Source organism: Mirounga leonina, unplaced genomic scaffold (genome assembly GCF_011800145.1).
Source record: "Mirounga leonina isolate KUSES-001 unplaced genomic scaffold, KU_Mleo_1.0 Mir_376, whole genome shotgun sequence".
Classification (NCBI taxonomy): Eukaryota; Metazoa; Chordata; class Mammalia; order Carnivora; family Phocidae; genus Mirounga; species Mirounga leonina.
Window position 1 is genome coordinate 2,389,364 of NW_023270718.1, and position 26,198 is coordinate 2,415,561.

At 54.8% G+C, this 26,198-nt stretch overlaps 1 protein-coding gene across 3 annotated transcripts; it reads right to left on the reverse strand.

The window, feature by feature from the left end:
• Positions 1-1,523: 1,523 nt before the first annotated feature.
• Positions 1,524-24,530, reverse strand: EML2 (EMAP like 2). 3 transcript variants are annotated; one of them, XM_034986790.1, is made up of 20 exons: positions 24,416-24,530; positions 24,124-24,228; positions 22,210-22,238; positions 21,879-22,008; positions 18,014-18,163; positions 17,220-17,289; positions 17,008-17,118; positions 15,551-15,646; positions 14,529-14,663; positions 13,446-13,545; positions 10,641-10,795; positions 10,364-10,489; positions 7,964-8,095; positions 5,372-5,439; positions 5,018-5,106; positions 4,687-4,784; positions 4,174-4,261; positions 3,688-3,783; positions 2,279-2,409; positions 1,524-1,936 (listed from the first exon to the last, which is right to left on the reverse strand). In XM_034986790.1, the coding sequence occupies exons 3-20, from the start codon at positions 22,211-22,213 to the stop codon at positions 1,811-1,813; spliced, it is 1,905 nt and encodes a 634-aa protein (XP_034842681.1). In that variant the 5' UTR covers positions 22,214-22,238; positions 24,124-24,228; positions 24,416-24,530; the 3' UTR covers positions 1,524-1,810. The 3 variants fall into 3 exon arrangements, with proteins under 3 accessions (XP_034842681.1, XP_034842680.1, XP_034842682.1); XM_034986789.1 differs by lacking the exons at positions 24,124-24,228; positions 24,416-24,530 and adding an exon at positions 22,738-22,812; XM_034986791.1 differs by lacking the exons at positions 7,964-8,095; positions 24,124-24,228; positions 24,416-24,530 and adding an exon at positions 22,738-22,812.
• Positions 24,531-26,198: the final 1,668 nt, after the last annotated feature.

Consider the following 26,198-nt stretch of genomic DNA (forward strand, 5'->3'; position numbering starts at 1 on the left):
TTGGCGCCCCAAGATTAACATTTATTTTATTTTTTAAAGATTTTATTTGACAAAGACAGCCTGTCTTTGTATAGCTCATGTGCTAAGATGGCTTATATATTAATGTTTAAAAGAAATCACAATAGTATTTTGTGGCAGGCGGAAACGAGAAACTCAAACGTCAGTATCCATCAACAGGTTTATTGAACACAGGCTGTGTTTGCACCGTCTGTGGCCACTTTTGTAGGAGTGTCCGAGTTAGTTGGGACAGAGACGGGGTGGCTCACAAAGTCTAATGTATTTACTAAGTGGCCCTTTAGGGAACCAGTTTGCCAACCTCTGATGAACCTATTCTATGGTGTGAGAAGTCAAGGGAGTGGTTGCTGCGGGGGTCAGTGTTTGGAGGGGGCCCAAGGGGACTTCTGGGGGGCTGGGGATGCTCTGTTTATCCATCTGGGAGCTAGCTGCATGACTGGGTCAGTCTGTGAATCGAGGAGACTGTATGTTGTTGAGTGTACTTCTCTGCATATTACGTTAAACATCGATAAAAAGTTAAAAATGTGCTCAAGGTTAAAGATACTCAGATGAGAAGTCCCCAAGAGGAGAACCCTAATAACCACAGTTGAGCCCCCGGAATCCAGCTGGGCCCCTCCTGGATCACCCAGCTCCATGGCCTGGCAACTTCTTCTTCTTCTTCTTTTTTTTTTAAGATTTTATTTATTTATTTGCGAGAGAATGAGAGAAAGAGAGCACGAGAGGGAGGAGGGTCAGAGGGAGAAGCAGAGTCCCTGCTGAGCAGGGAGCCCGATGTGGGACTCGATCCCGGGACTCCAGGATCATGACCTGAGCCGAAGGCAGTTGCTTAACTGACTGAGCCACCCAGTCGCCCTATTATTATTATTATTGATGCTGGAGAGAGTTGGGTTTCTGGCTCTTACAACCCAGAGTCCTCATACCCCATCTCCCAGCCATTTATTGTGTCACCTGCCCATTCCTCTGAAAAGTTCCCTTGGCTGATTCAAACTGGTTCAGGTGGAGGCTTCCATGTTCTCACACAATCCCAGGTCCCTGGCCATCATGATGGGTCCCTGGCTGATCTCCACCCAAGGGGAGCCAATCACAGTAGCCCAACCAGCAGGCCAAGCTGATGAGCCAATCAGAACTTTTCCCTGAGATTTTTGGATGCGAGGCCCAAGGCTGGTAATTAATGAGCCCTGAAGCCTTGTTTCTGTGGAGGATGCTGGTCCCAGAGAACAATGCTGACTCGTGAAAGGCCAGAGAAGGTATGGAGGGAATATCCTGATTGCCCTCAAATCTCTGCTTCGTTGGCCCCGAGGCCGGGAAGCACATCTGCCCTTCTCGGTCGGCGATGTGGGCCCCCCGAGTGCTCTTTTGGCCTGAGTCAGAGCAAGCTTGGTTTCTGTCAGGCTTAAAGACCAATGAGACCTAAGTCATTGCAAACATTGTCATCGACACATACCCCGCCCCACGCACACGCTTAAAGCCACCGAATCCCTGGACACACACAGACCCTGACCCTCTGCGTCAGTGCATGTGTCTTTATTTCTGGGTGATATAAAAGAATAAACTTAAAAAAACACTCCAAATCAAACACCTTAATGGCTCCCCAAAGCAATGTGACCCCTTTTCCCACCCCGATAAATAGAGACTTCTGTCAGTCTACCCTCCCGTCCCCATAACCCCCTCTGCTATAGACATACTCTGGTATATATTACTCTACTCGGCAATAGACATTTCCCGAAAATACAAGTCCAGCCCTGCCACCTGACTCTCCCCGGGCCCCACGTCCCTGGGACTCTCCTTCCCCACCTCAGACCACCCTCCACTGCAGCACACTGGTGTCCTTGCCCCCCGTGGTCAGGGCCACGCTGTCATCCCACAAGAAGGCCACATTTGTCACGTGGCTGCTGTGTCCGCCGTATTTGTGGCTGAGGGCCTGGGAGAGGGAGAGAAAGAAGTGAAAGAAGGTGATCTGTCATGTTCATGGCTGGAGCCCCTGTGCCAGGCACACAGTAGGGGCTCAGTGACTGTTTCTGGCGTGAATAAGGATCAGGGAACCCAAGAGCCCCGAATCGCAGACACTCGGAGCAGAGCGTTAGCACTAGAGACTGAAAGTTACCGACTTTGAGGTTCAAGAACAACCCTTGGGATCATGTCACGGCCTTCCTTGCACAGATGGGGAAACTGAGGCCTGGGGAGTGTTGCCTCACTCTCGCCCCCAAGGCTGCTTGTCACCTCCACCCTGCCAGCCTCCCGGCGGTGGGGGGGGAGGACTCACTCGGGGCTGACAGCAGGGGTAACTGAACAGGTGGACTTTGCCAAAGTCATCAGCTGAAGCCAGCAACTTCCCGTCATGGGAGCGGGCCACAGCGTTGATATCAGTACCATCTGCTCCTTCAGACCAGATCCCTGTGGGCAAGATGAGGGGTGGGTGGGGGTGAGAGGTCAGCTGGGGTCAGGGACCCCTGAGGTGAGCAGGCCCCAGCCTCCCTGCCTTCCTCCCACCTAGCTTGTCTCTGGCCAGGGAGGATAACTGGAATGATCTTTTTAATTTATTTAATTATTATTTTTTAAAGATTTTATTGGTTTATTTGATAGAGAAAAAGAGAGAGCATAAGCAGGGGGAGGGGCAGAGGGAGAAGCAGACTCCCCGCTGAGCAGGGAGCCCGACATGGGGCTCCATCCCAGGACCCTGAGATCATGACGTGAGCCAAAGGCAGCCGCTCAACTGACTGAGCCACCCAGGCGCCCTGGAATGATCTTTTTTAAATGTGTAATTGACCCTGGCCTTCCACTGCTCAAAACCCTTCTGTGGCTCCCTCGTGGCCTTGGGAGAAAGCCCAGGCCACCGCCGCCGCTGCTGCTTTTTTTTTTAATTTTTAAGTTTAGAGGTGCCTGAGTGGCTCAGTCGTTAAGCATCTGCCTTCGGCTCAGGTCATGATCCCAGGGTCCTGGGATCGAGCCCTGCATCGGGCTCCTTGCTCTGCGGGAAGCCTGCTTCTCCCTTTCCCACTCCCTCTGCTTGTGTTCCCTCTTTCGCTGTGTCTCTCTCTGTCAAATAAATAAATAAAATCTTAAAAAAAAAATTTTTTTTTAAGTTTAATTTATTTAAGTCATCGCTACACCCCAGGTGGGGCTCGAACTCACGACCCTGAGATCAAGAGCTGCATGCTCTTCCGACTGAGCCAGCCAGGCGCCCCAGAAAGCCCAGGCTTCTTAGCATGACCCCCAAGCTCTGGCCCACGCTGCTCCAGCCGCCTCCTCCCTGGGGCTCCCCTTGGACTTCGCAATGATTTACCCCTCCTGCCTTCTTGGATTTCTCCAAATGCCAAGTTCTCTGCCACCTCCCTGCTTTTGTGGGAGACGTGCTATGATTCCCTAGGCCCCAGGACTGCTTTCCTTCCTCACTGCCTCCTCATCCTCTAGGTCCAGCTTCGATAGCCCTTCCTCCAGGAAGCTCTCCTTGACTCCCTCCCATGCTGGGCTCAGGTGGCAGCCCAGTCTCAACCCCGCTGACTCTGGGTTGTCTGGGGACAGGTCTGTCTCCTTCACTGGACTGTGAAGCTCATGAAGGCAGGGACTGGGCTGGGCCCCGGGATAACCAATAAGAGACCCCGAAGACCACCAGTCAAGGATGTTTCTTGGAACTCCTGCCCTTGGTGGGACCTCCCCCATTCCAGAACTTACCAAACACCCCAAATCCCAGGACACAAGTGGCCGTGGCCCATTCCACATTCCTCACAGCATCTGCACTAGTGATCTGCTTACAGGTAGCTGGGTCCCCTGGGGCAGAAAACAGGGAGGTGCAGGGGGCTCAGAGCAGTTACTAACTTAATGCATTTCACAGTCCAGGGGCACCAAGGTCTGAGACAGGAGGCTGGGGTCCTAGGACTCATTCCACCTCTCCAGACTTGGATGAAGGCGCTAGATCCTGGGTGGTGACATTCCCAGGCCTGAGCAGGTGCATCTGCTCAGAAACCTGTGCCCCACCCATCGAACCAGAAAGGGGAGCAAATCCGAAGCCAGGAGACCGATCAATGAGAACAGCCCCTGACACAGGAGCTAGAGGAGAGAGGCCAGAAAGCCCTGCCCCCCTTCCGGGAAGTCTACTAAATCGCACACGGAAAGAGGGAAGCTGAGTGGGGGGCGGCCTTTGGCTTTCAGAGCACTCACAGTACAGAATCTCGTAGTCCCCGGAGTTGGTGACAAAGCAGCTGCTGTCCTGGGCCCAATCCAGGTGGGTAATAAAACTGGAATGGCCCTGCGGGGGGGAGGGGAGGGGTGGAGTTAGAACTGGACGGGGTGGGATTAGACCAGGAGAGGTGGAAGGCAAAATACAGAGGTAGGGTGAGAACACGAGGGGGCCAAAGGAAGGATACACGGCCTTTGGAGCGTGGGGGCGGGGCCAGACTACCACGGGCGGGGCCAGACTGATGGGCGGGGCCAGACAGAAAGGGCTTAGAACACAGTGGGGTTTAGAACAGGTGGGCACGGCTAGACACAGAGGGGCGGGCTTGTAACACGGGGTGGGGGTGGGGGCAATGTGTGGGCGGGGCTAAGACTCCTTGAAGTGATCAGGGCAGAGTCAGTAGCGTTGAAGCTGTGCTCCCTTGAAGGAGAAAATTGGTTAATTCTGCAGCCCCTGGACGGGGTGGCGGCGCGGGCTGGGGGCCACTGCCCACTCACCGAGCACTTGCCCAGGCGGCTGACCTTGCGGCCGCCCTGGTCCACCGTGTACACGTACACCAAGTTGTCGTGGGAGCCCACGGTCAGGTACGCCCCGTCTGGGGGAGGGGGAGGGGGGGCTATGAGGAGGCACCCAGGCTCTACCCCCTTCTCTCTCAGACTCAGCCCCCGCTATTCCAGACTCCTCAGCTGTCCCAAGCTCCGTCCCCGCTACAGTCCTAGAGCGGCCCCTCGGCCTTGCCAACACAGGCACCACGCCTTCCCCCTGCTAGTGACTGAGCCTCAGTTCCCCAGCCTGGCTTCTCCAAGATCCCTGGGCCCCGCCGCTTACCTGGAGAGAAGCTGACCACTGAGATCTGTTCATTGCCATCGGTGTGGATCGCCACCAGGTCATGGGTCTCCGTGTCCAGGAGCAGCCATCTTTAAGGAGAAGGCATGATTGGGGGAGGGGATGTAAGCTGATCTGGTCGGGGGGCGGGCAGCAATCTGTGGGGCCTGAGGGAGGGACCCCAAAAAAGATTTGGAAGAGAGGCTGACTCCAGACAAATGCTGGGAGAACAGCTTGGTGAAGTCTCTTAATTACAGATTCTGCGGGCTCTGGGGACATAGGGTAGGGGGATGGGTGTCAAGGGACAGTTCTCAGGGACAGCAGAGAAGCTCTCCCCAAATGCCCACTCAGCTTTACCTGCCAGTCACCGTGCCCACAGCCAGGACAGAGCCACTGGGGTGGAAGCCAGCAGAACGGGCAGGGTCCTGAGGGGAGAGAGGAGACAGGGCTGAGAACGGGGGCCTCCAGTCTATCCGGCCATTGTTCCCCAACCTCAGATCTACCAGACTTCCTCTGCTGCCACAGAGGTTCCCAAACCACCCTCCCTTCCTGTACCATGTCACCTCAAACAGAAAACATTCCTCCTGTCACTACTGACTGGAGCCTTTCATACTCCTGGGCTAAATTCCCACAGCTTTACTCACCTGTGACTTCTGTAGGTAACTTTCTAAGTGAGATTGTTGGGACTCAGGGTATCCATTTTTTTGGTAAGAACTTTGATAGGTAATGCCAACTTGCTCTCCATAAAATTCTATCAACTCAGAGGCGACTGGGTGGCTCAGTCGTTAAGCGTCTGCCTTCAGCTCAGGTCATGATCCTGGGGTCCTGGGATCGAGCCCCGCATTGGGCTCCTGGCTCAGCGGGAAGCCTGCTCCTCCCTCTCCCACTCCCCCTGCTTGTGTTCCCTCTCTTACTGTGTCTCTCTCTGTCAAATAAATAAATAAAATCTTAAAAAAAAAATTCTATCAACTCCTCACCAGGCATGTGCAAGAGCCAGTTTCCCCACATCTTTGTGAAGCACCCAGCAATGGGTATTTCCATTTTTTGAATGTTGGGGGCACTTGGTTGTTTCCCAGGCAAGGTAGCACCCTGGAATCACGGTTGGTTGGTTGGTTGGTTCACACGGTGGCTCTGACACTTCCTAGTTATATGACATCAAATAACCTTCCCTGTCCGAGCCTCAGCTGCCTCGTCTAGCAAAGGCCGAACATCAATCCTTCACAGGATTGTTATAAGCAAGATGTAAAGTCCTTAGAACAGTAGGCTGGTAAGCCAGATGGCGTACAGGAAGCACTCCACAAAGGCTGATTATGAGTATAATTACACGGTGAGGATGGGCAAGTGATTTTTTAACCTTCCCATGCCTCTTTCCAAGCGGGAATTGGTCATCCCCACTGCCTTGTGGAGGTTGCGAGAAATTAAAAGGACGAAGCGGTTAACGTACTAAGCCAGTGACTCTGGTTGTGGTTGACAAGCTGCCCGAATCAGAAGAATCTAAGGGAGCTCGTTACCAACTTGCAGATCTCGGGTCCCAAATATAGAACTCCTGAATCAGACGCTCTGTGGATGGGGTGAAGGATTCTGCATTTCTAATGACTCCCGGGTGGTTCGACGCCAGAATGGGGATGATGATACCCGGCCCTAACAATTTCCAGAACGCACCATGCCCGACTCAGGAGTTCAAAGGCCGTCAAGTATTCTAGGATCAGCGGTAACCCGGCATTCCTGGAGCAAAGCCTCAGAGAGTGGCACGGGGGATATGACAGACTGATGTTCTAGGGTCCCAGGAGGACAGGCAGGGGACCTTAAAAATTACACTACCCAGAATCCTCTGCACTGTGATTTGGGTCAGACGATCCGTTGGGCTCTTGTGGGCTCTGGAAGACAGAGGCAGAGGCCCCGCTCTCCCACCCATCACCTGGGCTCTGAAATCAATGGCATTTGCTACCCTCGTGCGCAGTTGCCAGCCTTGAAAGGTGGGAGCGCAGAGTATAAAGACTACAGTGCAAACAGGGCCAGCGCTGGGTTGCTCTGGGGCAAGCCAGTCCACCAGAAGCCCCTACGATGGAGATGTTCGTGATCTGTGCTTCCCAATACGGTGGCCACTAGCCATGGGTTTGAAAGGTCGCTAGTGCAGGGGCGCCTGGGTGGCTCAGTTGTTGGGCGTCTGCCTTCGGCTCAGGTCATGATCCCAGGGTCCTGGGATCGAGCCCCGCATCGGGCTCCCTGCTCAGCGGGAAGCCTGCTTCTCCCTCTCCCACTCCCCCCGTTTGTGCTCCCTCTCTCGCTGTGTCTCTCTCTGGCAGATAAATAAATAAAATCTTTAAAAAGAAAAAAAAGAAAGGTCGCTAGTGCAACCGAGGAACTGAAGTCTTAATTCTATTTACGTTTTAAAGTTCATTGGCGAGCCACACATCCTGAACAGGGCAGCCCCAGAGCCAGCCCTCGCGGTGACCCCGGCCTCCTGGTTCCCAGGCGAGGATGGCACTTTCTTGAACTCGGTGCTCCTGACCCCGCCCTCCTGCCTGTGGCAAAGGCAGCAGCTGGCTTCCCCGGCAGGTGGGTTCTGGGCCTCCTTCCAGGGGAGAACCCGCTCCTCCGGCCCTTCCAAGCAAGTCCGTAAGCACCCAACTCTCTGCATCAGGGCGCCAGGGGGGGCTCAGTGGGTTAAGCATCTGACTTTGGCTCAGGTCATGATCTCAGGGTCCTGGGATCGAGCCCCGTATCAGGCTCTGTGCTCGGGGGTGAGGGGGTCTGCTTGTTCCTCTGTCCCTCCCTCCAACTCCCACGTGCACACACGCTCTCCCTCTCAAATAAATAAAATCTTAAGAAATATATATATGTATATATATAAATCCCAGTGTGCTTAAGCAGACTTGACCCTGAATCCTGACACATTGAGACAGGCGGTTCTGTTAGAACAGGGTGCCGGGTTCCCTGTCCCCTTACCTCGATGATCCTACTCCACAGAGGCTGGTGGGACTCCGCATTCCACAGATGCACCAGCTTATCCTGCCCACATGTCACAAACTGGGCCCGGCTGGGGTGTGTGGCCAGGCCCCATAGCTCTTCCATGTGGCCCTGGCGCAAAGGGGAGACAGCAGCGTGGAGACGGCCAATCTGGGCCCTTGCCCCACCGAGCCTGGTGCCAGAAAGAAGTGCTAGACTAGGCGCGCCTGGGTGGCTCATTCGGTTGAGCGTCTGCCTTCCACTTGGGTCATGATCTCTGGGTCCTGGGACCCAGCCCCGCATTGGGCTCCCTGCTCAATGGGGAGTCTGCTTCTCCCTCTCCCTCTGCACCTCCACCCCGACTCCCCGCCTCGCTCATGCTTTCTCTGAAAACAAATAAAATCTTGGGGGCGCCTGGGTGGCTCAGTCGTTAAGCGTCTGCCTTCAGCTCAGGTCATGATCCCAGGGTCCTGGGATCGAGCCCCACATCGGGCTCCCTGCTCTGCGGGAAGCCTGCTTCTCCCTCTCCCACTCCCCCTGCTTGTGTTCCCTCTCTCTCTGTCAAATAAATAAAATCTTAAAAACAAACAAACAAACAAATAAAATCTTAAAAAAAAAAAAAAAAGGTGCTAGACTAGCCCCAGCAACACATTGGGGCCACAGGGGACCCAGGGAAGATCCTTTCCCCAGTGTGTCCGGAGGCTGTGACTGAGCAGCCCCTGGCCCCGGTGTGTGGTTCGAGGCAAATCCTGCCCCTCTCTCCAGACCTCTATCCTCCAGTTTGTACATGGGGGGGGTGGGGAGCAAGAGAGATCCTGGGTGGGAGTTGGACCCTGGGAGTCAGGTGGCGTCCAAAAGGCCGTGAGATCCCATGGAGGGTACTTGGCCTGGGGAGTCTGACCTCAGCTCCCTCTGACTGATAGGTCAGGTGACTTCTCCCTGGATCCTCAGTGTAACCTTCTGTAAAATGGGACTCATCCCCATGTGTGTCTCATGACATTACTGTGCTCACTCGAATCATGGATGGGAAAGTGTCCGAGACTAGTACAAAGCGCTCACGAAATTAGCACTATATAAAACTAATAATTACGGGGCGCCTGGGTGGCTCAGTCGTTAAGCGTCTGCCTTCGGCTCAGGTCATGATCCCGGGGTCCTAGGATCGAGTCCCACATCGGGCTCCCTGCTCGGCAGGAAGCCTGCCTCTCCCTCTCCCACTCCCCCTGCTTGTGTTCCTGCTCTAGCTATCTCTCTCTCTGTCAAAAAAATAAAAAAAAAATAAAAAAATAAAAAAACCAAAAACAAACAAAAACCTAATAATTACTATTATTAACATACCCTATTAATATACTATGAAATAACAATGAAGAGTGACGAGATAATTGTTGACATCAGTTTAACGATTAATGTTAATAATAAAGTTCTAATAATATACTAACCTATTAATTATATAATCAACAATATGTAATATTGATACTGTTTTTAGGGGTCTCTAAGGTCCCCTCTTGGCCTTGGGACATCTAGAAAGTTCCCCTAACCCGTGTTTTTCTTCATGCACCATGGAGACCAGAGCCAGAAGGAGATCTAAAAGCAGGAGCATGGATCTCAGCTAGCCTGGGACAGGGAGAATGCACGGAAGGAATGGAGGAAGCAGAACCACAGATCAAGGAGTAATTTTGGCCAAGGCTTCTGTGCCAGGCACCATCCTAAATGTTAAATAGGAACGGACTCATGGGTCCTTACAAACCCCCACGAAGATGGGCTCTGTTACTAGCCCATTTCCCGGAGGCACAGAGGCTCCTCACTTGCCTCACGTCACACAGCTAGTGAGCGACAGGGAGGTGATTCGATCCCAGGTAGTCGCACTGCAGAATTCCTGTTCCCAACCACCATACTATACTATCCGGCCCCTCGGGGCGGGGGTGGGGAAGGGGTGCTCACTGGGTGTGGGGTAGGGTTTGGGCATGCCAGGAGGGAGGAGCGGGCATTCGAGCTGCAAGAAGAAAAACGGGCAGACTCCACAGGGCCTTCCCAGATCCAGGGAGCTGGGACCTGGGAGGTGCGTGGCCCAAGGTGCGTGCAGCCCGTGGGACCACGTGCCCGGGCACTTACCGACAGAAATGGACAGCACCCCTGATCAGAGGGGCAGGGGGCGGCATGGCTGCAGCAGGGTCCTGGGGTCCCCCTGCTGTGCCAGCAGGTAACTCGCTGGACCACAGGGAGTTCTGGGGCGAGGGTCCTGGGACAGGGTTGGGTTTATGGGCTGGGTGCAGGTAAAGGGAAGGTGAGTGGGGTTTGCCAGGCCAGAGGAAAAGGGATGGGGCAGGGAGGTGGTGAGAAATCAAAGTGGGAAGAGAGATGGAGAGACGTGGGAAGGAGGGCAGACGCGGGAGAGGCACTCACCTGGACGAGAAGTGAGAAGCCCGTGTGGACAGAGCCCTGCAGGATGGAGTTGCGGGTGGTCCCCACGTACAGCGTGTCTCCCCGGCCCTCCGCCACGGTGCGCACCGGGCCGAAGTCCTCCGGGACCTGAGAGTGGGGGGTGGAGGCAGATGAGGGCAGGACGCACGCAGAGAAGGGGGAGGGGGAGACCAGCTGGGGAGAGGAGGGTCTATCTGGAGCCCTGGTGTGTGTGGGGGGAGGTCCCCTCGCCTTCATAGGAGCCTCTCCCCCTCCTCACCTCCACCTCCTGCAGCTTGCTGTAGTCGGAACCCCAGAGGACCACCCGACGATCACGGCCCCCTCCGGACACCAGCGTCCCGTCCCGCAGGGCGCAGAGCCCAAACACACCGCCATCGTGGGCACCCAGCACCGCCTGTGTGATGCGGTTCCCACCTATGGGGGTGAGGAGGGGTGGCCAGGGGCAGGGATCAGCATGGGAGGCTGCCCCCGTACTGCCCCGGAGAGCACCCTGAATGCTCAATTCTACATTCAGCCATTCACCCACCCACGACCTATCTATTCCAATACCTTCTCATCCATCCATTAAACCATCTGAACTAACATCTACCCATCCACTTTTGATCCATTCACCCCCTCACCCACCCATCCATCCATCTACCCCCATCCATCCATCCATCCATCCACCCACCCATCCATCCACCCATTCATCCATCCATCCACCCATCCATCCACCCATTCATCCATCCATCCATCCATCCATCCAACCATCCACCCATTCATCCATCCATCCACCTGTCTACTGATCCACCCACCCATTCATCCAACTCTCATCCATCCATTCACCTCTTTCATCCAACTATCATCCACCTGTCAATCCATCCATCTATCCAAACATCCGCCATCTGTTTTCCCATCCATCTACCCATTTACCCATCTATCCACTCATCTGTCCCTTTGACCATCCACTCATTTATCCATTAACCTATTCAATCAACAATTATCTTACTTGAATATACTCAGGGCCCAGCTTCATGCTGGGCGATACTGGGGACACAGTTGTGACCAAGACAATGTCAGATCTTGCCATCATGGGACTCACAGTCCAATTTCAGAGATAGACCTACTACCAGTCAGTGGCAACCCAAGGTGGTTGGGGCTAGGATGCAGAAACCCAGGAGACTGTGGGATCCCATAGAGAACACCCAGCCTGGTAGGTCAGGGTGGGCTTCCTGGAGGAGAAGATGGCTGAGCAAGGATCTAAAAGATGAGCAGGAGTCAGCTAGGAGAACAGAAGGTGGAAAAGTGCTGTAGGCAGAAAGAACAAGGTGTGCAAAGGGAAAAGAGGACGAGAAAGCACGCACTATTTAGGGAACTGTAACAAACCTAGCCTGGGGTGCCTGGGTGGTGCAGTTGGTTGAGCATCTGACTCTTGGTTTCAGCTCAGGTCCTGATCTCAGGGTTGTGAGATTGAGCCCTGCCTTGGGCTCCATGCTCAGCACAGAGTCGGCTTGGGATTCTTTCCCTCTTCCTCTCCACCCCTACCCTCCCCTGCTCGTGCATGCACATGCTCTCTCTCCCTATAATAAATAAATAGAATCTTCAAAAAGAAATCTGGTGTGATGACATGTAACATGCAAGGGGCCAGGGAAGGCAGGGCCAGACCACGCGGGGCCTTGGAGGACCTCAGTGAGGAAAATGGACGTTGTCTTGAGGGAACTAGGGAGCAATGGAAGAGTTTGGCAGGAGAATGGGGTCCGATTTACACTTGGTTGAGAACAAATGGAATTCGAGGAGGCAAGACTACAGACCAAGGACGAGGGAGGAGGCTGGGACAGGGACTCAGAGAAACAGTCCTCCTCAGGCCCCATCCTTTAACTCAGATGTGGTGTCACATGTACATACATCATCCTGTCCACTTGTCTTCCCACCCACCCCGCAGCCCCACGGGACAGACCCAGGGGTGGGTCTGGGGATATGGAAATCAATCAGACCCAGTCTCTGCCCTCAGAGAACTCACGGTCGGCTGGGAAAGACACACCGCCAATGATTCAGAGCTTATTCTTAGCTGTCTGAGCTCAAGGGAAGCTCCAAACAATGCTGTGATGGAGGTAATATTATACCCATACTAGAGATGGGGCAACTAAGTCTCAGTCACAGAGACACCTGACTCAGGCCTGTCTCCCATATACCCATGTGCGGGGGGGGCAGGGTGCCTGGCTTGGCCACTTGCTGGGTCATTTCCCTTCTCTGAGCCTATGGTTTTTCCTTTTCTTTCTTTTTTTGTTTTGTTTTGTTTTTAAGATTTTCTTTCTTCTTTTTTTTTTTTTAAGTAATCTCTACACCCAAGTGGGACTCAAACTCACAAACCGGAGATCAAGAGTCACACGCTCTAGGGACTGAGCCAGCCAGGCACCCCAGGGGCCTATGGTTTTTCATCTGTGAAATGGGAATAATATTCAGTGCAGCCTTGAATAAGGAGCATCACGTATATGAAAGCAAACGTACCCAGGCCAAAAAACTCACTGATTGGTTCATGCCATCCATCTGCCGGCACAACCCATTCATTTCTTTGTTCACAATTCACGCAAAGGCTGGGGCAAGCTTTTATTCACCCCGTTGGCCTTTGCTGGGACAACAACACACCAACCCACTGGTTGGGACAACCATTCATTCATTCACTTGCTCATTCACCTCATCGTTCGCCGTCAAGGAGGACAGTGCACTCACTTACTCAATCTTCCAGTCACTGAGTAGGATAATTCACTCATTCCCTTATTCTTCATTCCCTGCTCTGGAACAAACCATCCCTCTACCCACACACCCATCCATCCACCCATCCACCCACACCTGGGTTAACCAGCTCATTTGTTTTTCATTCAAACTTGATCCCTACCACAGGATTTGCAGGGGACAAGGGTAGGGAATAAGAGATTTCATGGAGGTGGGGATACCAGAGCTGAGCCTTGATGGGGGGGGTGGCATGGGAATTAGGCAAGTAAGGATTCAGACTGTTTTATCATATGCTCCACGCAAGCTGGGGCAGAGGAAGGCTCAGCCAAAGGGGGTTAGGGGTGACACTGACCTTTGCCCCAGACATAGAGGTTCCCCCCAGAGTCCCCGGTGATCACATCACCACCCTCCAAAAAGGTCACACACAGCACATACTTCGGTTTCTCGTGTTTCTAGGGTAGAGGAAAAGGGGAAGGTGTCAGAAGGTTGTTGAAGCAGAGAGGCTCCTAGAGCTTACCCCCCCGCATCCAGGACCGTGGTCCAGGGGATCCCCTCCACGCTTTTGGGTGTGAGGCCCAGTGTGGAGCATCCCATCTCCAACCTGCCTCCATGGATCACTCTGTGGCCTAGAGCTTCTGACCCCATTGTCTCCCTTGCCCACTCCCAGACCCACTTCCTGCCTCCTTTCTGACTTTTCTTCTGTCTTCTCTCTGCCCTGACTCTCCCTCTCCATCCCTGGCTCTCCCCTGTCCTCTGTTCCCGGGTTCCCCCTCTCCCCATCCCCGGGTCTCCTCCTCTTTGTCCCGGGTCTCCCTTTCTGTCCCCGGCTTTCCCCCTCTCCATCCCTGGCTCCCCCACTCTGCCCCTGCCCCTCTCTCTTCCCCTCTCCTTCCCCACCCTCTGTCTCTCTGTCCCTCTCTCGGCCTCGCCCCACCCTTTCCTCAATATCTGTTTCATCTGTGCCCAGTGTTCTCAGGGCCTCCCTTTTTGGGGTGAAAGCCCCAGTTCTCACCAAAAACTGGTGAGTCCTGTCAGAGGTGCCCCTGCATCTTCTCCCAGGCCCTCTGCTTCCTGCTCAGTGTCTGTCTGTCTGGGTATGCATCTCTTTCAGCCAGTCGGCCTCTGACCTCGGTGTTTTTCCATATTCTCGGCAAGCATAGCACTGCTTACTGAGCATTTACTATCCGCTAGGAGATGCTATACTCTTCACCCCATTGAAGCCTCCCGGCTGCAGAGTTAAGGAGGATTATCCTCACGGTATGGATAAGGAAACTGAGGCCCTGGCGGGCAACACCGTAGCATCCCCATAATCTCCAGCCTCTGAAACCCTCTAGAACCCTCTGGAACCCTCTGGGGCCCTCTGTTTTGTTGTCTGCCTGGGTGTCTCTGCCTGCCTGCTTCAGGGCTAGCCTGTCCCCGCACCCCTGGCACTCACCTCAAAGAGGCCCTGCCGCTTGCTCAGGCCGCCCCCCTCCAGACTCCAGAAGTAGATGTGGGATTTCCCGCAGGTGATAAGCAGGGTGGGGTCTGTGGGGTGGAAGGTGGCCACCAGCACGGCCTCATTGGAGCACTTTGGGAAGTGGGGGAGATTCTGAATCAGGACCTCAAAGCCACCAGGGCCACCCCACGTAGGACTGCCCTATACAGCTGTGCGGGTTGTGCACTGCACACCCTAATTGCCTGTGTCTTTACTATACAGGCAAACTAAAGTACAGGAGGCAGGGCCAGCCGGCATAACATTATTGCCATCTTTGTCAACATAACAGCAGACCCTGGAGAGCCCCAACTCTGCATCAAGTGCTGTGCTCAGTGCTTCACCCATTAACTCCTGTAATCCTCACAGCACCCTGTGAGGTAAGGCTCATTAGCGACCCCCATCACTGATGAAGACTGAGGCTCAAAGAGGGGATAACGTCCCTTGCCTTAGGCCACACAGCCAGGGAAGGGTCAAATCCACAATCAACTCCAGAGCCCAGCCTCTCAAACACTAAGTCTCTGTCCCCAAACTGTGGGCCCCATCCAGAACCCAGTTCTCCTGCCCCGTGCCCAAAATAGGCATGTGACCTCAGGCAAGTAGCTGTCCCCTCTACCATGCCTCAGATTACTCATCTAGAAGTCAGGCCACCACCCAGAGATGCAAGTCAACGTTTTGGACACTGCAAGGCTAAGGTCAGTAGCTGCCTCGCACCGACCTTTCTGTTGGGCCTGGTCCAGCATCCCCGTATCCCAACATCAAAGCCAAGGCCCTACTAGGAAGATGCTACCATTATCCCCATTTTACAGATGAGGCAATCGAGGCTCAGAGAGGCAAACCTCTTGCCTGAAGTCACACAGCCACCAAATGGTAAAGCCTGGACTTAAACGTGAGTCTCTCTGGTTCCAGACTCCCAACCGCTGAGATCCAGGCCAGTCCCAGAGAGGTACCCCAAGGAGAGGGGATGAGAACAGTCACCCCACCTTGCCATCCACCACCTTGCCCTCCTTGGCCCAGTCCCACACAGAGAGCATGTGATCGTTGGATTCATCCACTGCACAGAGCAGGTTGCCCCCATTCTAGAAGGAGGAGAGAGGAAGGAGGCAGAGAAGGTGGGTCAGGATCCATCCCCTCAACACTTTGCCCACAGGGGCATTTCCCACGCAGGCCTGTTTTAAGATTTTCAAAGCTCCTGGCCCACATTATATGAAATACATTCAAATACACTCCCTGTCCAGCAGCCAGACACACATTTTAAAGGGTTTCTAGAATTTTCCTTTTGAAATGACCTGTCCCTAAGAAATATCTCCTTGGGGGGCCTGGGTGGCTCAGTCATTAAGCGTCTGCCTTTGGCTCAGGTCATGATCCCGGGGTCCTGGGATAGAGCCCTGCATCGGGCTCCCTGCTTGGCGGGGAGCCTGCTTCTCCCTCTCCCACTCCCCCTGCTTGTGTTCCCTCTCTTGCTGTCTCTGTCAAATAAATAAATAAAATCTAAAAAAAAACCAAGAAAGAAATTCATCTTTATCCTCAGCTTTTTCTCTGCAGCCACCATGCGGTGAGGAATCCTGACACCACCTAATCTGTACTCTTATATGGAGTAACTTTTATGTACATGAAATTCCACAACAAAGTTGGTAAAATGTTGGGTGTTTATACCTTTGGTTAAACAGGTTAAGTTTGATTTTGCAGGGTTCACCCGTCCCCATACACACTGTGGCAACAAAATAGCTTTCCTCTCCCCCCCCCCAAGTGTTCTCAAAGGACTCCCTGGGCCTCAGAAAATCCGTGAGGCTCTAATCAGTACTTCTTACATAATCGGGGGGTGGGGGGGGAGGACTGGTTGTTTCTTATTCCTCAACCCCTTGCACATCAATACTTTGGTAGAATGCATTTTGATAAAAACGTAAAATATGATTAAAAAGCCCACCAATCACAAACTTGGATGCGGTGGGAAATGTCCAATTGCTCTACAAATTCCTAAAGGCTTACTCTTCAGTTCTGGGGTTATCTCACCCAGACCTGCCAACGCCCATCCTGCCAACATCCACCCAGGCCAGCACGGAGAACCACAAGGCCCTACACACTGGGTTACAATACCTAAGGGATAAGGACCTTTGGAGAATGAGAGCTGGTGCCAAAAAACACAACCAAGCATGGGCCGATCAAAAGATCGCCAAGGAGTTTGTCTGGGGACAATCAGGTCATGTGGGTCCCCGCCTCCCCCCGCAAGGGCTAACGGAGCAGCCCTGTGAGGTCACAAAGATGGGGGCTCAGCCTGGAGGGCCTGGATTTCTGCCAGGGGGCATGGCCTACACCTTGCATGTTACAGTGAAGGCGTGGCCCCACCCCAAAGTTATGGGAGTTGCGGGGGGAGGTGGGGGTGAGGGCTTGCTCCTGACTTTGGAGCAAGGGGGCAAATGGCGGGCGGTGCAGAACTTACAAATTTGGAAAAGCCCACACAGCACACAGCTCTGTCAAACACCCCCAGGCCCAGCACATGTAAGGTGGAGAGAGAAACTGAGTCCCAAATGCGCACGTGGGGTGGTAGGGGCTGCAAGGAAGAGAGAGGCCTGTTACCTGGGGGGCCCAGCTGTCTGCCCCCCACCCCCACCCCACCCCCGTCTCCACGAGCCGCCCCCTCCAATCTGTTACCTTCCCCTCCTTCGTGGTGCCTGCTACCTGTCCCGTGGCAATGGTGACCATATCAGGGTGGACAGCCAGGCTGAGAGAGAGGACAGATGGACAGGGCTCAGGGGGAGGGAGGGGGCTCACGGCGGCCCGGGACCCCTCCCAGCGCAGGCCGAAGTCTAAGGCCGGGCTGTTCATTCCACAAGCTGGTTGAGTGAGTTATTCAGCCAATAAACAGCAATGTTGCCCGTTAACAATAATGGGGGCACGTTCTGGGTACTCAGGCTCAGAAGCAAGACTCTGGCCTGGCGTCTCTAACTCAAATACCCGCAGGGGTCAGGCCTGGACCCAACTGGTAGCCAGGAGAGTGCACCCATTTAAACGGGCTGTCTCTATCTGGCTTCCAACACGCTGTGGGATTGTCTGGGGCGCCAGCTAGGAGTTTTCGAAAGAAGTGAAAAATCCACGCATTTGAGTGAATTCACCGACCTTTAAAATACTGATAAGCGGGCGCCTGGGTGGCTCAGTTGGTTAAGCGACTGCCTTCGGCTCAGGTCATGATCCTGGAGTCCCTGGATCGAGTCCCGCATCGGGCTCCCTGCTCAGCAGGGAGTCTGCTTCTCCCTCTGACCCTCCCCCCTCTCATGTGCTCTCTCATTCTCTCTCTCAAATAAATAAATAAAATCTTTAAAAATAAAAAAATAAAATAAAATACTGATAAGCAATCCATTCCCGCCCCCCGCCCCCCCAGTTCAGCCTGTAGGCCCAGCAAAGGCCTGGCCCCGCCCCTCCCAGCAGGGCCCCTCCCAGGCCTTTACCATTTGATGTCATCGTTGTGTCCCAGGTAATGCCGCTGTCTCTGCTCCTCCACGCTGTACAGCACGGCCACGGAGGCCACGAAATACACTATCTCGCCGGTGGGCAGCAGGTAAAGGTTGGCCCGGCAGTCTCGGCCGCGGTAGCCATAGCTGGAGATGCCCGGGGCAGGTCAAGGAGCCTGTTTTACATTGCACATGCGCACTGACTGCCAGACTCAAGAACTGGGCTTAGGGGCGCCTGGGTGGCTCAGTTGGTTAAGCGACTGCCTTCGGCTCAGGTCATGATCCTGGAGTCCCTGGATCGAGTCCCGCATCGGGCTCCCTGCTCGGCGGGGAGTCTGCTTCTCCCTCTGACCCTCCCCCCTCTCATGTGCTTGCTCTCTCTCATTCTCTCTCTCAAATAAATAAATAAAATCTTTAAAAAAAAAAAAAAAAAGAACTGGGCTTAGGTTTTCCTGCTTCCACTCTGATCCCCGGCGACGGGGGTGGGGGCGGGGGCTGGGGTGTGTGTGTGTGTGTGTGTGATGGTATCCCCCCCCCCCCAGCAATATGTCCACCAAAATATTAACCCTCGGAACCGGTGCATGAACCCTTCCCACTCACTTGGGAAAGGAGTCTTTGCAGATACAATTAAGGATCTCAAGATGAGATTATCCTGGATTATCTGGGTGGGTCCTAAATCCAAAGACAAGTGCCCTTGTAAAGAGTCAGAGAGGAAAAGACATGAACACCGCGGGGGCTGTGGGATGGAACCCACAGGAAAATCAAGAGACTGGAGTGATGTGGAGGGGCTACAAGCCAAAGAGCCCCAATGGGCTGCCGGCAGCCACCAAAAGCCAGGAGACAGACATGGGACAAGTTCTCCCCCAGAGCCTCCGGAGGGAGTACGGCCCCGCCAGCACCTTGACTTTGGATTTCTTTCTTTTTTTTTTTTTTTTTAAGATTTTATTTATTTATTTATTGGAGAGCGGGAGAGAAACAGCATGAGAGAGGAGAGGGTCAGAGGGAGAAAGAGGCTCCCCGCTGAGCCGGGAGCCCGATGTGGGACTCGATCCCAGGACTCCAGGATCGTGACCTGAGCCGAAGGCAGTCGCTTAACCGACTGAGCCACCCAGGCGCCCCTTGACTTTGGATTTCTGGCCTCCGAGAAACTGTGAGAGAAATTTTTGTTTCAAGCCACCAAGTTTGTGGTAATTTGTTACAGCAGTCACAGAACACCAATCTAACCCCCGTCCCCCTCTCTCCAGAAGGATCCTGTTAAGACCTGTTAACACTGTTAGCTCACATCTGCTCCAACCTTCCCATGGGTCCCAAGTAACTCAGAGCAAAAGTCAAAATCCTTACGAAAGTCCAGGCACGAGGCCTGGCCTGATCTGGGCCCGATTCCTCATTCCTCAGGCAGGCTCCACTCACACTGGCCTCCTCTCTGTTCTCACCTCAGGGCCTTTGCACTTGCTGTTCCCTCTACCTGAGTCCTCCTCCCCTTCATCCCTCCATGGCTCCCTCACCTTCTTCGGGTCTCTGCTCAACTGTCAGCTCCTCAGAGAGGCCTTTCCTGCCCTTGCTATTTAAAACTGCAAGCTCATGCACCCTCACTGCCTCCCCTCCTCCTGTTTCCGTCATACACTCATCAGAATCCCACACAGTTTAACTGTCTCCCCAGCTACAGTATCTGCTCCAGGAGGGCAGGAATCTTTGTCCATTTTGTTCACTGCTGTATCCCTTGTGCCCAGATCAGAGCCTGGGACAGAACAGACATAGGAATTTAGTATCTGATGAAGGAATGGCTGACTCCTCTGTTCAGAACTTTGTGTGGCTCCCCCCATTGGCCTGGCTGGGCCTTTTCTGGCTTCAACAGGGCTTCTGCCCTCCTTGGCTCTCTCTGATCTTGGAGTCCCTCAAAATGTCAAGATCATGGGATGCCCGGGTGGCTCAGTCGGTTAAACGTCTGCCTTCAGCTCAGGTCATGATCCCAGGGTCCTGGGATCGAGTCTCACATCGGGCTCCCTGCTAGGCGGGGGGCCTGCTTCTCCCTCTGCCTGCCGCTCCCCTTGCTCGTGCTCTGTCTCTGATAAATAAAATCTTTAAAAAAAAAAAAAAAAAAAAGCCAAGATTATGACTCCAAGCCTTGACACTAACCTTTCCTTTTGCCTAGTACATTCTACCTGCTACTCTTCTCAGCTGTCACTTCCTCCACTGGCCTCATCTCACTCATTAATTACCTGGTTCATCTGTTAACTGTCCCTATTCCCCAAGGAGACTGTGAGTTCCACAGTGGCCAAGACTGGGCTGTTTCATTCACTTCTATAACTCCTCCTCTGGGAAGCCCTCCCTGACCCCCAGGCTGGGTCAGCTGCCCCTCTGGTTTCCCCTATCCCAGCCCTGATCACTGTGGGTTGTCACTGTCAAGGAGTCTGTCCCCACACTGGACAGGGAGCCCTAGTAGGGCAGGATGTCATGGTGACTACTGGGTGCCCAGCCCTTGGCCCCAGACGGTCAGAAAAAATCTGAATGAATGCTGACCCATGTATCGTGACCCCACAGAAAACTGCTTTACCCTGCAGTTACTTTGGAAACGGGGCATCTGAGGCCCACACTGATTTCTGCAGCCTCGGCTGATCTAGCCTGGTACAACAGCTTAGTATGCTTGGATTCTCGTGAATATTTCCAGCGGTCTCGAAGAGACCCTGGGCTCCAACAACCCTGCCTCCTCCAGAGCCGAAACCAAGCCCGAGAGAAGAGAGGACAAGGACTGGGTCCCTAGGATGCTGATCCCAAGCCCCAGTGGGCTTTTTGGAAAAAGCCTGGGCCACACAGTCGAGCATTCTTTGCCTCAGAACTGTTCTGACTCCCTAGGACAGGGCTAGGTCCTCTCTCTTGGACTCAGTTTTCTCATCCAGGAAGTGGGGGTCATAATTCCCAACCAGCAGGCTTCAGAGAGCTCTCGGAGGCTGCTGCTTATGCAAATACATTCTCAGTTCTACAGAAGAGAAGGATCGTATCATTCACCATGTTTATCTATAAAACACTTTAGAACAGTGCCTGGCACCTAAGTCCACAATAATGAGTAGTTACTATGCTATCAATCCCTGTTTATGAGGCACATATTTTGAGCTTGGCACCTTTACACACTGTTTCATAGCCTTATGAATCTCAGATCACAAAACCCATTTTTCAGGGGACACAACTGAGGCACAGAGAGGCGAGGTGACTTGTCCAGGGTCACACAGCCAGGCAGAGGCTGGGCCGGGGTTTCAACCCATTTCTGCTAGGGTTCTTCACCATTTCCAACTTCTTCAATTTCTCAAATATGCCAAGCTCGCTCTGGCCACAGAACCCTCATACCTGACGTGCCCTCTGGAACGTTCTTCTTCTAGTTCTTCCTATGCTGGCTCCTAATTGCTCAATTCGTGCAGCTCAAAGGCCCCCTCCTCAGAGAAACACGGTGACTCCTCTCACATGACCTTGGGTTCCTGTGTTCCCAGCATTTACTACTTAACTGAAATTACCTTGTTTGACCACTGGCTTCTGGTACCTTCTCTCCCACCCACCCCCCAACCGTTCCCTTTAGAAGGTGAGCTCCAGTTCACTCCTGGAATATAGAAGAGAATCGGACATATGGAAGGCACTCAGCAAACATTTGCTGCCTTCGTGAATCATAAAAGGTCATTTCATCTAATCTGCTTTCCTCTGGCTCCCTTCTGACTCCAGGGTCATGCTGACCCCTCAGGCCACAGAGGCCTACAAGTCCCTCCTGATTCAGCACAAAGAACGTCCCCCCCAAAGTCTCATTCCAGAAGGGCTTTTGTCCCCTCCCGACTGGAGGATGAGGGGCGGGGAGGAAGGGATTAGAGCAAAAGGATACACCCAGTCCAGTTTGAGACGGCTGGACGGCAGCTCCGAGCGCGTGTCCAGGCTGTAGGTGGGTGCCAGCTCGTCCGGAATCAGCATGGGCACAGGGCGCCCCCTCAGGAACATTTTCACGGAGCCCTCCTCTGCCAGGACACCCCCAGAGGTCAGGCGCTGACACCAGCCCCTATCCCCTATTCCCTCTCCCCTTCGGGCTTCACTTAAAAAAAAAAAAAAAAGATAATAATGGGCGGGAAAACTGAGGCCAGAGAGGCAAAGACTCCATAAGCCAGGTCCCCTGACCTCCAGCGATCCCCAACCATGCCCCTCCCCCTCTCCCCACTCACCCATGCTGAAGATAACTTCTTTGGTTTTGCTGCCAGGAAAGGGGGAGAAAAAGCGCCCTAATTAGCAGACGGGTCAGAAAAGGGGAGAAACCACTCCCCTACCGCACCGCTCCCCGGAGGTCTCTGATGAATAATGGGGGCCGCGTAAGGAGCGGAGCGCTGCCTCTCTGCAGGCCGTGTGCTTTGCTCGGTTGATCTTGCAGAGCCTAAGACACAGGCCCAGAGAGGCAGTGATCGCCAGAGATCACACAGCACGAAGTGGCAGGGACGCGATCCTGGAAGACGGGAGTCACCAGGGACCCCTCCCTCCTAATCAGCACCGCGCTCCCAGCGCTCCCCACCCCCAGTCCCACAGTGACCCAAACTTCAAGCAGCAAGGGAAGCGGTGAAGGGGCGTGTCTCCACGTTCCCTTGGCGGGCGGGAAGGGGTGATACTCGCGGGCCCAGGTCCCTGGCGAGGGCGAGGGGAGACCTGGGATCCAGGCCCCGGGGGGTGCAGGGAGGAGGGGGTCTGCCAGAGGGTCTCACCCAGCTCCAAAGCTACTCATGGCGGCGGCCGGCGGAGCGTCGGGGCCGGGGGTGGAGCCGGGACGGGCTCCGCCGCTTCCGGCCCTGGGAGGCGCCCGCGCCGCCGCGCCCTGCCCCGCCCTCCGCGGCCGACCCCGCGAGCTGGCCGGTCACACTGGGTCTCAGATCCCGGGCTGTGGGGTCCTGACACCAGGCTCTTTTGGGGGTGGGGGGAGAGTGTTGTTTGAGAACAGGACTAGCGGGAGTGTCTGCCTGAGTGCAAACCCCACCTCTGCCACTTCCTAGTAGTGTGGACAAGTTGCCCAACCTCTGCCTCGGTTTCCTTGTTTTCAAAAAAATGGGGATAATAAGAATACCTACCTCGCGGGGTGATTGCGAGGATTATGTTGGTTAATTCATGCAAAGTGCCTGGAGTTGTGCCTAGCACATAGCACTATGTACGTGTTTGCTATTATTTGAGTCGGGTTGAAATGTGTGGTTTTGACCCAATTCCTGCCTTAGTTCAGCCCCCAGGCCCACAGCATCGTGACTCCATCCTCAGGTTTTTACTCCGCCCAGACCTTCAGTGTGGTCCTGCCTCCAGGGAATGGACCACGCCCAACATCCCCGTCACACCCACCTCCCTTTCTGATCTGTCCCCAGACTTGACTCCTCTCTTGACAACTGAGTGCTCCCCCCTGAGCCCTCGGGTCCCCCCAGGAATTCTGACTGCGACCACTTTATCGGGATCCAGTCCCTGGGCTGAGTCCCTTCAAAGCCTCCAGGTTGGCTCCGCCTCCTGGTGTTGGGCCACGCCTATCTGTGGCTCCGCCCCTCTGGTCTGGTCCGACTCCGCGGCCCCTGCTTCTTGCACCTGACATGCCACCAGCTGGTATTGGGCCCAGTGATCCCCACCCCAGGCTCTGATTCTGCCCAGGCTCACACTCTGCCCATGCCCTCAAATCCCAATTATACCCGTGCCTCTATTTCCCTATTCCCTGCAGACACTGCTCTGAGGCTTCTGTCCCGGCCCCACCCCTGAGATTCAAGGGAGACGCTTTTACCTTAATGGCCACGCCCACAAGCCTGGCTCCCCCTCGATTTCCATTGTGGCTTACCCAAAGGACCCTAACCACTCACTTCTAAGTCCTAGTGCAGCCTCTTAAGGCTTGACCACGCCCCTCGATGCTGGCTGCGCCTTTCCAGGCCTTCCCCTTGGACTATGCTCCCTCAAGATTGGTCTCTCCAAGCCTCCGTCTAGTCCCCGCATTCGGAGCTACATAGCCTCGCTCTAAGTTATCACCTCGGGGCCTGGGGCATCACCCGATAATTCCCCATCCCCTTTCCCATGCCTCTCTGGGGTCCTGGCCGCACCGTCGGTGACACAACCCCACCGCAGACACCTACCCTTCCTTTTTAGCGCTACAATTGCTGCTAGAAGATGTGGTGCGGCTGCGGGGGTCCTCGCGGCGCACCGAGGCGAGGCGCTCTGGTGACAAATAGCGGCGGGCACTGCGAAGAGAGAGCACACGGTTAGGAGCCTGTGAGGTTAGCAGGCCGGTGTTAGAGGCGGGCGAGAACCTCCTGGCACTTCCCATCGCTGGAGTTCGAGCACCTGAGCCCATCCCTCGCCGTAGAACAGCCTCCGTCTCCCGCAGGGTCTTGGAGGAGGCTCGGGACCCCGGCTTCCGTGCCTTACCTGCGCCCGGAGGTCGCCTCCTTCTTGGGGGAGGATGGGGAGGTGGCATAGCCGCCCGGGCGCCGCGGAGGCCCTGCGCCATTGAGAGGCGTCCTGGTGGGAAGGCCTTTCAAGAGCTGACACACTAGAGGAAGAGGATGTGGTCAGAGGACAGAAGTAGTGAGGATGACCTCTCCCCATCTCATCCCTCTGGTCTAGCAAAGATACCCGAGGCTGTGGTGCCTAAGCGTGGAGGCGCTCGGCCCTTGGGGGTTCCCCGCGCGCGCAGCGCAGCACCCTGCTCTTCGCATGCCCGCAGGCGACGCAACGCGTCAGCCAGCGCCGCCTTGAGGACCGCGAGCTCGTCTTCCTGCAGCTGCAGCCGCTGCTCCAGCGCCGACACGCGGTCGTCCACCTCCATGCCGCTCGTGCCCGACAGATTGTCATCTGGAAGGAAGGACAGCGCGGGCTGCGGGGGCCACTCCGGAACTCCAAGGCTCAAGATGTTCCCCCGCGTCCCCCACCCCCACCCCCGCCACCTTCCCGAGTTAAAGCGGGGCCAGCCACCCCCCCTTCCTCTCCCTCAACCTGCGAGGACGCTCGCCAGGAAGACGGCTCCGAGGGACAAGGAAATCCCCACCGCTCTCAGACCTGTGCTCCCACACTCCTCTGCCCGCCCTGGAGGTGTGACCTTAGGGAAGTCCCTTCCTCTCTTACTTTCTAAGATTCTACCAGTCAAGAGCCTCTCGGCTCTGATTTCAAGATTCTATGACTAAGATGCTAAATTAACTATGAGTGATACCAATATTTGTATCTTTTTTTAAGTCGGCTCCACGCCCAACGTGGGGCTTGAACTCACGACCCTGAGATCAAGGGTCGCATACTCTACCGACTGAGCCAGCCAGGTGCCCCCATACCAATATTTTTTAAATGACACCGACTTAATCCTAGTGACACCAACGTTCTAGAATTGATCCTCAATATTCTCTGACGAATATCAATATTTTACCGCAGGTTCTAACGTTTCCTTTCTGTTTCTTAAGACTTTCCAAGCCAAAAAGGTCATGCCTGGTCCCTCCTCTTCCCCTTCTCTCCTCTCCGTGAGGTTCAACCCCAGAGTAGGCTGCAAGGACAGAGTTTCTGCGGCCCCTGGCGGTAGACTTGGGGGGTTGCAGGCAGCGCATCACAGACCCAGGAGACCCACCGGAGGGAGATGCGGGCGGGGATCTGACAACCAAACTCTCTATCCCAGCCAGAGCTTCTCTCCTGTTCCTCTTCTCTATTTCGCTTCTGTACCCCACGCCCCAGATTCGGCTCTCCCTCTCCTCTCCAGCCCATGGGTGCAGCCAAAGAACTCCTCCATCACCCCCCAGCCCATCTTCCCCGAAGTGGGAGGGGGTGGATGACTGAGGCGTCCCTCTCCCGTCCCTCTCCCCTCTCCCTCCCAGATCACTCATACCCAGACTCATTGCTGGCAACAACCGAGGAAGACCTGGCTCCCAGCCGGGTGGAAGTAAAGGTGGTATCATTAACAGGGACGGGGCGTGGAGGTCGCACCTGCCGTCCCGCGTCAGTAGGCCGCCCGGCCCGCCCGCTGGGCTCCGCAGTGCAGCCGTCCGTCCCTCCCCCCCCCCCCCCTCCTGGCGGCCCAATCGCCAGCCCGGCCTCGCCCGCCCTGCCCCCCACCCAGCGCCTCTTTGGTCCGGTGCTTGGACCTGCAGAGGAAGGTGGGGGCCTCCCGAAGTCGGAGGAAGGGAGCTGTCAGGACTTAGAACTCGGAAGGGAAGGGACTCTCAGGGTCCTG